Here is a 15595-nt window from a genome sequence, read left to right as displayed (position 1 = left end):
TTGTAAACTGACCATACTTCAATAAAAAAAAAAAAAAAGACAGTCTTAAAAATCTGCGTAAATTTAATTGTGATCATTGTTAAATCTACGCATCCACTCCCACCTCTGCTGATTTCTCCTTTGGACATTATGGCGTATTTCATTCATTCTAAGTATGATGTTGAATAATCAGAGGACTGTATTTTTCTAACAAAGTTTTTCCTGGACACCTTTTACAGGGAAAGCAGAGAATATGAAAGCGTATCTGAAGAGCGCAGAAGGCTTTTTTGTCCTCAATAAAAGTACTACGATTGGAAAGCATGAAGACTCAGACCTCGTTTTAGAGGTAAGACCGCTTCCTGCCCGTTCCCCGCCCCTCCCAGCCCCTCACCCCATCCAAGTCCCTTCTGTTCTATGGACTCCGACCTCTCCTGAAGTACAACCTCTGGCCCACAACGGCATCTTTCCTCCGTGTGCTACCGATAACCAGTTGCTGAGCGTGCTGGGTTTCCCTGGCCCACGTGGTGACAGTGTGCACGATGCAGAGTGTGACGGGCCATCTGTCCTATGCCGACCACATCTGCGATGTCCACCCAGTGTCCCCTCACCAGCAGCCTGATGGGACGGTGTGGAAGGTGGGTGTAGACCTTCACCTCCTCCGGGTGTGGTGCCCACCTGAGGTGCCCAGCCTGGGCAATGGCCTCTCACCCTTTCCAGAGCTTCTGGAGATTGTTGTGGGCCTCTCAGAGCCCACCGATCTCCCAGGAGTAAATCAGGGTAAGCCCTGGTCGTAACCTCCGCATCCTCTCATTTTATCTCACTCTCCAAGTTAGCTGTGGTTTGGTCCACAGCCCCAGCTCCTTGACAGCCAAGGATGTTGGAAGAAAGTAAGGAATTATAGAGCAAAACAAAACAAAACAAAAAACAATGGCTTTGAGCCTTTTAAAGTATAGAAGGGGGTTAAAATATTGAAGCAGAAAGAGAAATCCAATGGAATCTCCCTCTGACAGTGAAAGGCGAGCCTCTCTCAGACCTCACTCGAAAGATTTTTAATAACTTTTTTATTTTGAAATCATTACAGATTCACAGATAGTAGCGAGAGAGAGTGGTACAAGGCATGTGTGTAATTCTATGCCATTTTAGCACATGTGATAAGGGTATGGAACTCTTCCATCATCAAAGGTCTCCCTTGTGATATTCCTTCATCCTCACAACGCCTCCTCCCACCACCATTGCCAGACCCTGACAACCACTAATCCGTTCTCTGTCTCTATAATTTTCATCATTTTGAGACTGTTACATAAATGGGGTCGTATAATCTATGACCTTTGAGACTGAATGGGTGTACCGCCGTATGTGTAACCATTCACATACTGAAAGACATTTTGATTCCAGTTTGGGGCTGTTACAAATAAATCTGCTATAAACATTTGTATACAGGTTTTTGTGTGAACCTGAGTTTTTATTTCTCTGGGATAAATGCTTAGGAGTACAGTTGCTGGATCATATGTTCATATTTATTTGGTTTCTAAAGAAACCGCCAGACTCTTATCCAAGGTGTTGGTACCATTCTGCATTTCTACCAGCAATGTATGAGACATGGCTTCCCTGCATCCTCACCAGCAATTAGCGTTAGCACTTTTTTTAAGTTTTAGCTCTTTTAGGAAGTGTGTAGTGATATCTCATCAAGGTCTTCACTTGGGTTTCCCAAATGGCTAGTGATGTTAAATGTCTTTTCATGTATTTATTTGCCTTCTGCATATCTTTTTTGGTGAAATATCTTTTTATGTCTTTTGCCCATTTCTAACCGGATTTTTGGGGTTTTTTAACCATTGAGTTTTGAGAATTCTTTACATGTCTTAGATACGAGTCCCTTGTCAGGACTCATGTGGTTTGCAGATATTTTCTCTTGTCCATAGCTTGTCCTTTCATCCTCTTAACAGAATATTTTATGCAGTCCAATTAATCATTTTTTTCTTTTATAGATCATGCTTTTAGTGTCATGTCTGAGAACACATCACCTAGTCCTTGATCTTGAGGATTTTCTCTATGTTCTCTTCTAAAAATTTTATAGTTTTATGCTTAAATCTATGAACCTCTTTGAGTTCATTTTTGTGTATGATGTGAGATTTAGGTCATTTTTATTGCATGTGGATATTCCGTTATTCCAGAACCATTTGTTGAAAAGACCGCCCTTTCTCTGTTGAATTTGCTTTTACGACTTTGTCAGAAATCATCTGGCCACACTTGTGTGGGGGCTATTTCTGAATTCCCTGTTACGTTTCATTGATCTGGGTGTCCACCCCTCTACCAATGATTACTGTAGCTGTATACGTCCTAAATCTTCTTTTAAATTTTTTTAAACTTTTTCCAATTCTTTTGTCTTTTCATTTACATTTTAGTATAAGCCTGTCTACATACACAAAATACCTTGCTGTCATTTTGGTTGGAATTGTGTTTAATCCTGTGTATCAATGTGAGTAGAACTGATATCCAACTATGCCGTGCTCGAATTCATGAACATGGTTTATTTCTCCGTTTATTCAGGTGACTCTTGATGTCTTTCATGACTGTTCTGTAGTTTTCAGCATATAAATCCTATACATGTTTTGTTAGATTTACACTTCAGTATTTCTCAGTTTTTTGGGTGATTGAAAATGGTATCATATTTCTAATTTTGGTATCCACATGTTCAATAAGAGTATATAGAAATATGATTGATTTTTGTATGCTTGTATGGTGTCTTGCAACCTTAACTATATGTATTTCTTTATAAGGGTTTTTGTAGATTTAGAGGATTTTATACATAAGCAATCATGTCATCTGCAAATAAGGAGTTTTATTTCTCCTTTCAGAAAAGGATATCTGAATGCCTTTGATTTCCTTTCCCTGCTTTATTTTACTGGCTAAGACTTCCAGTACTCTGTTGAATAAGAGCAGTATAAATCTTTATATTTGCTGGTTCCTGATCCTAGGGGAAAGCTTTCAGTCTTTCACCATTAAGTGTGAAGTTAGCTGTTGGTTTTTCATAATGTTTATTTTTATAAATGTTCTTATGAAGTGAGAAAGTTCCCCCTTCGTTCCTAGGTTTCTGGGAATGTTTATCATAAACCTAATAGATTTAAAAATAACTTCATAAATCTTCCCTTGAGATTCTCACCTACTCTGTTCAGTGTGCAAAGTGGTGGGGAAAAAAGAGGAAAAAGAATTGCAGCTTCTCCTTTATCATAACAAAAGACAGATCCTGGGTAGTTTTATTTCCTGTCTGGCCAAAGTAGAGACCAAGATCTCTGTTTTGAACCTGACTATGATGTTAGAAAACTGTTGTAGTTTTTTTAAGTGCAGGCTTTGGAGATAGACAGATCTGAGTTTGAATCTCATTAGGCTACTTTGTGGCTGTGTATCTTCAGGTGAATTACTTAACCACTCTGAGCTTATTGTCCCTGTCTATAAAGCTCTTACTCACAGGGCTGTTGTGAGGATTAAGTGAGAAATGCACATAAAATACCTGGTACGTGGTGCGCTAAGTAAATGACACCATGGTCGTTATCATAGTCTCATAAAACTGAGAAGAATCCTCAGAGGTGCACAGGATTGAGATGAGGGGCCACTGATATCAACAGGCCGTTTGGAAAAGGAAACTGATGAGGACAGTTATTAAACAGGCAGAAATTGAGTTGCATTCATCATATAAAATTGACTGCTTACTGCTCCTCAGGCTTGTTTAAGAAATAAGTCACCACCGCCAGCAACAGCCACATTGATTTATGAAGGAATCAGCTGCATTTCCAGAAGCTGGAGCTTATTTTGACTCCCTAGAGAACAGATAATACATGGATTGCCAAGTGTTTCATGAATAGACTTTCTCTCTCTCTTTTTTTAATGGAGGTAATGGGGATTGAACCCAGGACCTCCTGCATATTAAGCACATACTCTACCCTCCCTCCTCCCAGTGAATAGACTTTTGATCGGTACTTCTGTCCTCTCTTAGACAAATCATCTTCCCAATGCCTAACTGGCTTTGGGAGAGGAGATTTGCTCGAAAAAGTGGTATAGGGGCTCAGGTTCATTTCGAAGAATTGAAACCTGCAAACGTATCAACATTTTCCAGTTTTATAAAACAAGGACGGTAAAAATTGCCCCTCCGCTGACTTCACTGGGCCTTTCTGATTAGAAGAATCACCTTTGATCAGCTATGAGCCATCCTGAGGAATAATTCAACAGTCAATTTATAGTTTGTGTTATTTGTGCCACTAGAAGTCATTCTCTTAAATAAAATTCAGAAATATATATTAATAAAAAGTCATCCTTGAAATCACCCAGAGGTTACATCTCGCAAATAAAAAAGATTGTTTTACTTACCTGGGTAGACCCTTAAGAATAGGCAGTCATGCTTCTAAAGATGTATACTCATTGGCAAGGCTGATACACTGTGTTGATCGTTGGTATCATAATGTTTTGACATCATTTACTTTTTCTGATAATGGAAGGTAGTTACATGCTTCTTGTTTTTAAAAGGGGGAGAGAGCCAAATATAAGGAGGAAAATAAAAGTCACGTGTAACCATTTGGCTCAGGGAATATCAATATTGACATTTGCAGGCTTTTCCCATCCAGACTTACTTGCTGTATCCTGTAAGCAACTTGGTTCCCTAAAGGCAATAGGAAGCCTGTTTCAGCCAGCCTAGGTTTTACTGTTGTCGTCACTCATTCATTCCATAATATTTACCTGAAGCCTCAACACTGACGCAAGCCTAGGTGTATACAGTGATGGCAGGATCAAGCATGGTTCCTGCAATCAGGAAGCTGCGAAGAGAGGCAGACATAAGTCAAACATGTCCAACATTGGCTCTAGAGGAAAGGAACACGGAGGACAAGGAGGACTTAACTAGTAAGAGGAGATGGGAATAGCATATGCAAAGGCCCTGGGGTAGAAGAGCATATTACAAGCACAGGGGACTTAGAGAAAACCAGTGTGTCCAGAAGTCAGAGTGGGAAGGAGGAGTGCTAATAGACAAGTAGGCCTCCTTCATGTCACCATGAGGATTTTGATCTCTATCTGAAGAGTAACGGGGAAGAAGGCACTGAAGGATTTTAAGCAATTGGGACACCGGCCATTGACCATCCTGGCTGCTGTGTGCAAACAAGCAATTAGGAGCTCTATTCAGAATCTCCCCTCTCCCATTTCACACGGCTCAAAAGCCTCAGCCTTGCTTGTTTCGGAGCTAAACCTTGTGAATTATAATTTATATGATTTGATGTGTCTTGTGAAGTGTAGTTTTTAGAGTTGAATGTGGCTGTCATTTAAAATCTGCTGAGAAAGAGGTTCAGTTCTTCCAGAATGAAGAAATACCACTGGGTGTTGGATTTTCCATGTGTGTAAGAGTGCTCGTTAAATATGGACCCCTAGACATTCTGACCCAGCCGGTGCGGGGTAGGGGCCAGGAATCCTCACATCTGTGTGCTCCCCAGGTTCCGGTGGGGGGATGGGGTCCCCTGGACTTGGTTCCGGGGCCACACTTTGAGAATCCCAGCATCATTCTCCCTCCCTCTCCCTTTGTGATCACCGGTGCTTCTTTCCTTCTGATGTTGTAGGGACTCCTGTGTGTGTGTGTGTGTGTGTGTGTGTGTGTGTGTTTATCATTTCAATAAACTTTGTTTTGAGGAAAAGAGAAGTGAAGGTTAAACCTAGAGGGCTGACTGACCCCCCCCCCCAGAACTCACCCAGTCCCACCCTGGGGAAGTTCAGGATCCCCTAGAAGGCTAAGCTATAAGACAGCCCAAGTCAGGGCAGTGCTGTGGCTGGGAGGTGGAGATGGAGCAGAAAAACAAAGGGCAGAAACGTCAGGGGGATGAAATGCTCACGCCTACACCTCTGCCCCGTGTGGACAGCTGGCTCCTTCCTCCACCACTGGTGGAGCCATCTCTGCAGCACATGTCAGCCCTTCTTATAGAGAATCTGACGGTCGCGGAGCCAGACTGAGCTCACAACACACCAGAACCGCTACAGCCAGATGACTCTCGTCCCTTTGCCTGGCACCAGCCAGTTCTGGGCTGCCTCTTAGGAAAGAACCGGAGCCCACATCATAAGCTTGTTTGTTATTATTAAACAAGGCTGCTATGCTTCTCCAGTCGTTTGTGTCATTTCACGGGCAGGCATGTATGTCTGCTGTGTCAAAGGTCATGTACATCCGTAACTCTGACGGGGGTGGCCAGATTGCCCATCAGTGGTTTCCAGACGTGGTGTCCCGCCAGCAGTGGACGCCTGGTTCCCACTCCCTCCCCAGCGTAGGGTGTTGGACACCACTGGATCTTCTGTGATCTACGAGGTGCAATATGGTACCCATGTAATTTCCATTCACGTTTCTCTTATGATGAGCCAGTGCCTACATTTTGAGATGTAAGGTGACAGGTGGACCTGGCCTGGATGAGGAATCCTATCCCTGCTCAGCTTCTGTGGGGAAGTCCACTGAATGGAACAGGCCTGGGGTGCACTTCCCGGCTCCTCCACCTGCACTCGCCCACTTGTAGTCCCGCCTGGCTCATGCTCCCATCCCCCAACCCCACAGCCTCCCCAGGCGCTGCTTGCTCTGCAGGTTCACCCATCTGGTCTCACTAGTCCTGGGAGAACTTTCTTCTCCCCTGTTGGAGAACAGGCAGTGAAGCTTGGGCAGATTTCGTTGGTCAGTTTCCACCACAGCAACTGCTGGGCTTGCTTATTCCCTCCGTCAGGTGCAGGGCTTCCAAGAGGAAAATGTTTAGCAAAAAGGGTTAGACCATCATCTCATTTTTCTCATGTTTGTATTGTGGTAAAATACACATAACATCAAACTGACCATCTTAACCATTTTTAAGTGTGCAGTGCAGGGGCTTAAATACATTCACACTGTTGTTCAGCCGTCACCCTCATCCATATCCAGGACTCTTTTCATCTTGCAGAACTCAAACCCTGGACCCATTAAACAACTCCACATCCTCCCCCCCACCCCTCACCAGGCAACCACCTGGCTGCCTTCTGTCCCTGTGAACTTGACTGCTCTGGGCACCTCATATAAGGTATCTTTTTGTGACTGGCTTATATCACTGAGTATAACGTCCTCCTGGTTCATCCACGTAGTAGCATATGTCTGAGTTTCCTGGCTTTTAAAGGCTGAATAGTATTCCATTGTGTGGTTTTACCACCTTTTGTTTATTCATTCATCTACCGATGGGCACTTGTGTTGTTTCCCCCTTTTGGCTATTGCAAATAATGCTGTGAACATGGATGTGCAAATCTCTCTTCAAGCCCCTGCTTTCAGTCCTTTTGGTTAGATACCCAAAAGTGGACTTGTTGGACCACATGATGACTTTATTTTTAATTGTCTGAGGAACTGCCATGCTGTTCTCTGTAACAGCTGCACTAATTTTCTCACCAGCAGTGCACAGTGTTCCACTTTCCCCACACCCTTCCCTCACCAGTGCCTGTTATTTCCTGCTTTTTTTTATAGTAGCCATTCTGATGAATGTGAGGCAAAAGAAAGATCATAATCTTCTGAATAACATAAATAATATAAACCACTACAGCATACATTTATAGACTACTAACTGTATCTCACATGGCTTCATATATATTCTGTATATGTTCTGTATATATGTTCACAGAATTGTATCCTCAAAACAAGTCCTGTGGGGTAGGAACTATTATTGTCATTATTATCCTCATCTGAAGATGTGGAAATGGACTCAGAAAGGTTAAGTAACTTGCCCAAAGCACACAGCTAGCCAGGGGAGGTAGGGCTGAGTTTCAGACTCTGGGCTATCTGACTCAAAGCTTCACAGGAAAGAAGTTTCATTCTTTGAGTGTAACTTTAGCTTTGGGAACTTCTAATATCTAAATACTGGAAATTACTTGTAAGTTAACTGCGGTAATTTGACTGAGCTAGGGAAATTTCACCATGTGGAATCCTGAATGGGATGGACAGAGAAATGTGAAATGAACCAACGTTGTGATCCTCATTCAGGCAGCAGGCTGAGGTGGCGCCATCTAGTGGGTGATTTGGGTAAAGATGAAATGGTGGCCGGGTGCTTTCCCTGGAAGAGGAGCTGGAGGGTGGTAATATCATTACTGAGAGGGGAGGAGGCAGGATTCCTTGAGTGAGCACTTCAACATCCAGGAAGCAGCCAGGCAGTTTGGGGCCTGGAGATGAACCAGGGGTTGGAAATACACATCTGAGAATTGAGGGGGTGGTGGAGGGTCCCCAGCCTGTGGACAGAGTGAGGAGGAAATGGACATACCCTAGAATCCTGGGGGGCGGTGGCATCTGAGGGGCAGGCAAAGGGAGGGGAGTCCTGCACAGAGACCTGGGAGTAACCAGGGAGATAGGAGAGGCTGAAAGCTGTTACCAGGCCAGGGGGATTCATAACAAAAAGCTGACAGTTCCCGAGGGCTTGCTTTGTGCGAGGCACCGTTCTTTGCACTTCTGTGTGTATTGACTCATTTCATCCTTACAAGGTAAGGCCTAATGTTTGACCCATTTTACAGATGAGGACGTTGAGGCAAAGACAGGCTGAGCATCCTGCCTAAGGTCACAGGGGGAGGCTGAGGCGCTGGGAACCATGCTCACTTGAGCAGTCTGACTTCACAACCAGCCTCTCCCTGAGGCCTTCCCAGTCCTCTGGGCTCTCCGAGGGAGACTGGGAGGAAGGATCCAGCTGCCGGGGCCGGGGGAGCAGTTAAACTTCCTCTTTCCTTCCACTCCCAGACTCACTGTTTCACCAGCGCCTGGCCATTTCCTCAAATCCTCATTCTTTTGAAAACCTCATTTTTTTAAACTTTTTTTTTTTTTTTTTTTTTTACTATTTCTGCACTACATCCCTTTCCCGAGGCCGTAGAGGGCTGGCTGGGGGATGGGATAGCCAAGAACCAAAAGGTTAAAAGAAATAGACCAAACACACACACACACGCACAAACCAGTTAACTTCAAAAACGTTATCCTACAAATTTGAACATTACCTTTTGTCAGTGCTATGAAGCCCAGCTGATCAGACTCATTTTTGCAGCTCTGGGAGCAACTGCAGAGAAGCAAAGAAACACGCCCCAGGGCTGCACAGCTGGAAAGTGGTAGAAGTGGGGCTTGAACTCAAGGCTTCTGAACCCCAGTGCCCATCCTCTTGATCATAATAGAGAACATTTTGCATTTGCTCAATGTGCCAAAGTTCTCTTCCAAGTGCTTTTATATGTGTTGTCTCATTTATATGCCACCAGTAACTTACAAGACTGTCCTGTTGTCACCCACATTTACAGATGAGGAAACTAAGGTACCAAGAGAATAGGTCACTTGCTCAAAGACACCCAGCTAGTAAGTAGGAGAGCTAGACTTTAGCCCCATCCACCCACCTCAAAAGCCAGTCTAGTAACCACCATGCCATCCTGCCTTCCTGACCCCTAAACCACCAGGCCTCCCTCCTACAACAGTGTCAGATGCCACTGGGAGGCCAAGAGCCCCAAGGAGGCCACCAGTGGCAGTGGCTTGAGGGCTCAGGGGGAAAGGAATGCTCTTGAAGCAGTTTGGCAATTAAGGGAAAGGACAGTGTGGGGAGGAGCTTCTAGGATGCGGCGATGGTGAGCATGTTCCCAGGTTAGATGGACGTTACCAGGTCAAGGAGAGACTAAAGATACAAAAGAGGAGATTGGTGATGACAGGGACCAGACCAGGGTGGGATAAGGCAAGACCACCCTGAGCCCCTTGGTGGCTTTGAGAAGACTTGAAGGTCACATCTAGGAGCCCCTCCACACCCAGGAAATCAGGGCAGGGAGCTGAGGGCGCGTTCAAAGGGGTGTGCAGTGATGGAGGCGAGTTTCATGAAGGGACCCCGTAGAGGGCTGGCAGGGCTCAGGGAAACCACAGAGAGTGTGGTGCCCAGAAGTACGTGAGTGAGGATCATCCCAGCCCAAGACCTGAAGGGTGAGTGGCGGGGACATATCCTGGAACCTGGAGACCCAGAGGGCTGGGCAGAGTCCTCTGACAGGAGCTGTGTGAGCCCTCAAGAGAGGGAGCCAGGGCAATAAGTACCCCAACCTCTCTCCTCCCTGCCTTGATCTCCAAACCCCCATTGGCCAAACCCAACCAGAAACCAGAGGCAAGGAGCCCATCAGCCTATTGGTGCAGCCGCACAGGCCCACCTGCTGGACAGAGGGCTGGAGGGGGCGGGGAGGGGGAAAGGATCAGGAGGAGCAGGTGGCGGACGCTGACAGGAGTGGCGGTGAGGACCTAGGTGGCTGTGATTGTTACCGAGTCCAAACTCTTTCTGCTCGCTGCATAGCAGGCCAATAAATCGGGAGACGAGGTGTTGAGGCAAGAAACAGAGACTTCATTCAGAAAGCCGGCATTCTGAGAAGATGGTCCTGGAGAACCATCTTCCCCGAGTCACAAGTCAGTCCCCTCTTACGCTAAAAAGGGGAGGGAGTGTGCTTGTTGCAAACTTCTTGGTGTCAGAATCCTTTGTTCTTGCAGCTGTCCACGTAGGTCAGGTCATGGTGTCCCTGTAAACCTCCAACCAAACAAGTGTCATTTCTATTCTGCAACTTTTTATCTTCATATGAATGCAAAAGCGTTAACCCCCTTAAAGGTCAGAGCCTTGAGAATAGGCTGCCCTGTATATTTCAGGCTACAGGCAGCATTCTTTTACAAAAGGTGCGGAACCAGCCCAGGAAACAGAGCACAGGGTTAAAGCCAAAGGAACAGATCAAATAAGGAGTCAGATTTGTTCTTTTCTGATATATTATAAGAGTAGAACGAAAGGCCAACGAGCAGGCCGGGACCTGGTGGCTAGAGTGGCCAGAGGGAGCCGTGCAGCGCTGGACTGGGCCAGACTCATAAGTGTGAGGCTGGCGGGAGGACTCAGGGCAGAGACGGACTTGAAGGAGCTGGTGAGCTTGAACAGGGCCCAGGCTAGGGGAGGTGCAGGGAGTTACGCTCAGGAAGGGGGAAGAATCAAGGAGAGAGGGGAGAGAGGATAAGGAAGCCCAGAGGTTGGGGGGTTATAGTCTGAGACGGGGCTTCCCAGTTCCAGGGGATGTGAGGTTGAAACCCAGCTCCAAAGGAAGGTCCCAGGTACACGCTGAGCGCCGGCAGCGGCCAAGGTCATAACTGACAGTCAGCTTCCCGAGGAGGCATCCTCAAAGCACAGTGGTCATCAGAGCCGTTGGCCATTGTTTGTGGGTTTGTAAACGTCTCAGTATTTTATGGACTCACTAGTACTTTTAAAAGATACTGAAAATGCAGGAAAAAAAACAAAAAACAAAAAACAAAAGCCATCTCTTCAAGGAATTATATTTCCAAGATCTCAAGATTTTATGTGCTCTTTGTGGAAGCAACTTTAGCTTAAAAAGTTGCCTTCAGAGTAAAAGGGGCAAACATGATTTGCTGTTCTGATAGCACATCTACATAAGGAACCCACACAGTTTCACAACCACTTTTGCCAAGGCAAAGTCAGCAATACGAAATCAATTTGAAGTAAAAAAAAATAAAGTAAAATGCAGGACTATTTTAAAAAATGCACTTTTGCTTCCAGATTCCTCTGTCATTATTAAATCACCCCCTACTCTGAAAAGCGCAGGGTACAAGTCAAGGGTCCAGATTTTGGAATTAGACTTGGGTTCAAACCCTGACATCACCATGTGCCAGCATCTTGAGGCTGAGTGAGTCACTTCATCTTAGCCATTTAAAAAATTGTGGTAAAATCCACAAAAAATTTTTTTACCATCTTAACCATTTTTAATAGTTTTTTCTCATTTAAAAATTTTTTTTTGTTTTTGTATTTTTTGTTTAATTTTAATTTTTATTTGTTTTTTGGCAAACCCTTGTGTCAAGGCTGACTTTCAATAGATCGCAGCACATAAACCATTTTCAAGTGTACAGATCAGCAGTGTTAAGCTATATGCACGCTGTTGTGCAACCAATCTTCAGAATTTTTCATCTTGCAAAACTGAAACTGTACTCATTAAACAACTCCCATTTCCCCCTCCCCCAGTCGCTCGCAACCACCACTGTGTTTTCTGTTTCTATGAGCTTGACTACTCGATGCTCCTCACAGAAGTGGAATTGTACAAATTTGTCTTTTTGTGATGCTTAATTCACTTAGCAAGATGTCCTCAAGGTTCATCCATGTTGTAGCATACGTCAGAATTTCCTTCCTTTTTTAGGCTGAATAAAATCCCGCTGTATGGATGCACCACATTTTGCTTACCCAGTCATCGGTGGATGGGCACTTGAGTTGCTTCCACCTTTTGTCTATCGTGAATGATGCCTCTATAAACATGAGTGTATAAATATCTCTTCAAGTTCCTCCTTTCAATTCTTTTGGGTATATATACCCAGACGCGGACTTGCTGGATCATATGATAATTCTATTTTAAATTTCTTGGGAAACCACCATACTGTTTTTCACATCAGCTGCACCATTTTACATTCTCAACAGTGCATGTGTTCCACTTTCTCCACATGCTCTCCAACCCTTATTATTTTCTGTTGTTTGTTTTTGATAGTAGCCATCCTAATGGGTATGAGGTGATATCTCATTGTGGTTTCGATTTGCATTTCCCTCGTGATTAGTGACGTTGAGCATCTTTTTATATGTTTTTGGCCATTTCTTTATCTTCTTTGGAGAAATGTCTATTCCAGTGCTTTGCCCATTTTTAATCAGGCAATTTGAGGCTGTTTGTTGTTGTTGAGTTATAGGAGTTCTTTATTTATTCTTGATATTAACCCTTTGTCAGATACTTGATTTGCAGCAATTTTTTTCTATTCTGTAGATGGCCTTTCACCCTGTTAACTGTGTCCTTTGATGCACAGAAGTTTTAATGTTTGATGTAGTCCAATTCATCTATTTTTACTTTTGTTGCCTATGCTTTTGATATCGTATCCAAAAAAACATTGCCAAATCCTGTATCAGAAAGCTTTTTCCATGTGTTTTCTTCTAAAAGTGTTGCTGAGTCCAAACTCGTTCTATTTGCCGCACGACAGGCCAATAAATCGGGTGACAAGGTGTTGGGGCAAAGTCGGCAAATTCAGAAAGTCGGCCGACCAAGAAGATGGCAGACTAATGTCTTGGAGAACCATCTTACCCAAGTCAGAATTAAGGCTCCTTTTATACTAAAAAGGGGAGGGGATGTGGTTGGTTGTTGCAAACTTCTTGGTGTAGGAATTCTTTGTTCTTGCAGCTGTCCACCTGGGTCAGGTCATGGTGCCCCTGTAAAACCTCTAACAAAACAAATGTTATTTTCTATTCTGCAACTTGTTATCTTTCTATAAGTACAAAGGTGTTAATATCCTTAAAGGTCAGAGCCTTGAGAATAGGCTGTCCTGTATATTTCAGGCTAAAGGCAACATTCTTTTACAAAAGGTGCAGAGCTAGCAAGACCGGGCCTAGAAAACAGGGCACAGGGCTAAAGCCAAAGAAACAGATCAAATATGGGGTCAGATTTGTTCTTTCCTGTCACAAAAGTTTTATAGTTTTAGGCTATATTTAGATCTCTGGTCCATTGGGGGGGCGGGTAGGTTATTAGGTTTATTCGTTTGTTTGTTTACAGTGGAGGTACTGGGGATTGAACCCAGGACTTGTGCATGCTAAGCATGCACTCTACTGCTGAGCTATATCCTCCTTCCCAGGTCTTTGGTCCATTATGAATTAATTTTTATATATGGTGCAAGATATGAGTCCAACTTCATTCTTTTGCAGTTTCCCCAGCATCATTTGTTGAAAATACTGTTCTTTCTCCACTGAATGTTCTCAGCACCCTTGTTGAAAATCATTTGACCACGTGTGTGAGGCTTTATTTCTGTGCTCGCTATTCTGTTCCATTGGTCTATGCGTCTGACCTCATGCCAGGACCACACTGTTTTGATTAGCGTAGCTCTGTATGTGGTAAGTTTTGAAATCAGGAAATGTGAGACCTCCAGCTTTGTTTTCCTTTTCCAAGATTATTTTGGCAATCTGGGGTCCCTTGTGATTCCATATGAATTTTAGGATGGATTTTTATATTTCTGCAAAAAATGCCATTGGGATTTTGATAAGAGATTGCATTGAATCTATATACATCTTAACAATATGAAGTCTTCCAACCCATGAACACAGGATGTCTTTCCATTTATTTGTGTCTTCTTTAATTTCTTCCAGCAACATTTTGTAGTTTTCATTGTACATATCTTTTACCACCTTGGTTAAGTTTATTCCAAAATATGTTATTCTTTTTGATGCTATTGTAAATAAAGTTATATTTCATTTTTTATTATTTTCTTAACTTCCTTTTCAGATTGTTCATTGTTAGTGTATAGAAACACAACTGATGTTTGTGTATTGATTTTGTGTCCTACACCTTTGCTGGTGAATTTTGTTTATTAGTTCTAACAGAGCTGTGGTTTTCTGTGGACCCTTTAGGGTAAGATCATGCTGTCTGTAAGATCATGCTGTCTGTAAAAGGATAATTTGACTTCTTCTGTTCCATTTGGACGCCCTTATTTCTTTTTCTTGCCTAATTGCTCTGGCTAGGACTGAATTTGTTGAATAGAAGTGGCAAAAGCAGGTATCTATTTTTTGTTCTTGATCTCAGAGGGAAATCTTTAAGTCTTTCACTATTGAGTATGATGCTAGCTGTGGGCTTTTCATTTTTGGCCTCATTAGGTTGAGGTAATCTCCTATTCCCTGTTTGTCAAGTGTTTTTATCATGAAAGAGTGTTGCATTTTGTCAAATGCTTTTTCTGCGTCAATTGAGATGATCGTTTTATTCTTTCTTTCTGTTAATGTGATGTATCATATGGATTTTCATATGTCGAACCATCAACTCTTCATTCCAGGAATAAAACTCACTTGGTCATGGTATATAATCCTTTTAATGTGCTATTGAATTCAATTTGCTCATATTTTGTTGAGGATTTTTGTATCAATGTTCATAAGAGATATTGGTCTGTAGTTTTCTTTTCTTGTAGTGTCCTTGTCTGGTTTTGGTATCAAGATAACACTGCCCTCTCACCTCGCCTTTTGAGCCTCAGCTTCTTCATTTATAAGATGGAGGTAATAATAGAACCCCTATATAGGGCTGTCATGCAGATTAAATGAGAAAATGCTTCAGCAGGGCCCAGTTCACAGGAAGCCCTCAAAATGTGTTTGTTAATAATAATAATAAAAAATAACAATTTATCTCATAGTGGGACAGCTGAACAGGATGGAGTTTATATAATCAGTCTGTATTAGCAGCAGGGCTTCTGTCCAATAGTAGCATTTAGCAATTTTCCAAGTAAAAGGAGGGAGTGATATGGGGCAGAACTAGGAAGCTCCCTCTTGGCCTAACATGTTTGTAGAAGCTTGCCCAATTTTATGGAGTCATTTAAAACTTTCTGCTTGATTTCTTAGTAATGGCTTGACAGCTTCTGAGGAACTGAAAGTAATGAAGCCTGGGAAAAGAAAAACAAAATGCAACACATAGCATTTCTCCCATTCATAGGTTATCAAGGGTTCATAGAACACAAAGATCAGTGGGAATGGTGATAAGGATGATGTGGGTGGCATAAGTGAAAATGCCACTCACGTCATTTCACTAATAATAATAATAAAACACATCTCACTATTTTTAAAATAGG

At 43.2% G+C, this 15595-nt stretch overlaps 1 protein-coding gene across 5 annotated transcripts in view; it reads left to right on the top strand.

The window, feature by feature from the left end:
• The window catches only part of FHAD1 (forkhead associated phosphopeptide binding domain 1), a 123551-nt gene that overhangs the window by 3845 nt on the left and 104111 nt on the right, over positions 1-15595 (top strand). For all 5 annotated transcript variants that reach the window (XM_064494042.1, XM_031464112.2, XM_064494041.1 and 2 more), the window contains exon 2: positions 219-325. In XM_064494042.1, coding sequence (XP_064350112.1) covers positions 233-325 — 93 coding nt within the window. In that variant the 5' untranslated portion in view covers positions 219-232. The remainder of the gene's footprint in view (positions 1-218; positions 326-15595) is intronic.

The sequence above is a fragment of the Camelus dromedarius genome, chromosome 14 (assembly GCF_036321535.1).
Source record: "Camelus dromedarius isolate mCamDro1 chromosome 14, mCamDro1.pat, whole genome shotgun sequence".
Classification (NCBI taxonomy): Eukaryota; Metazoa; Chordata; class Mammalia; order Artiodactyla; family Camelidae; genus Camelus; species Camelus dromedarius.
Note: the sequence above shows the minus strand (reverse complement) of the source record. Positions and strands in the feature narration are given on the sequence as shown.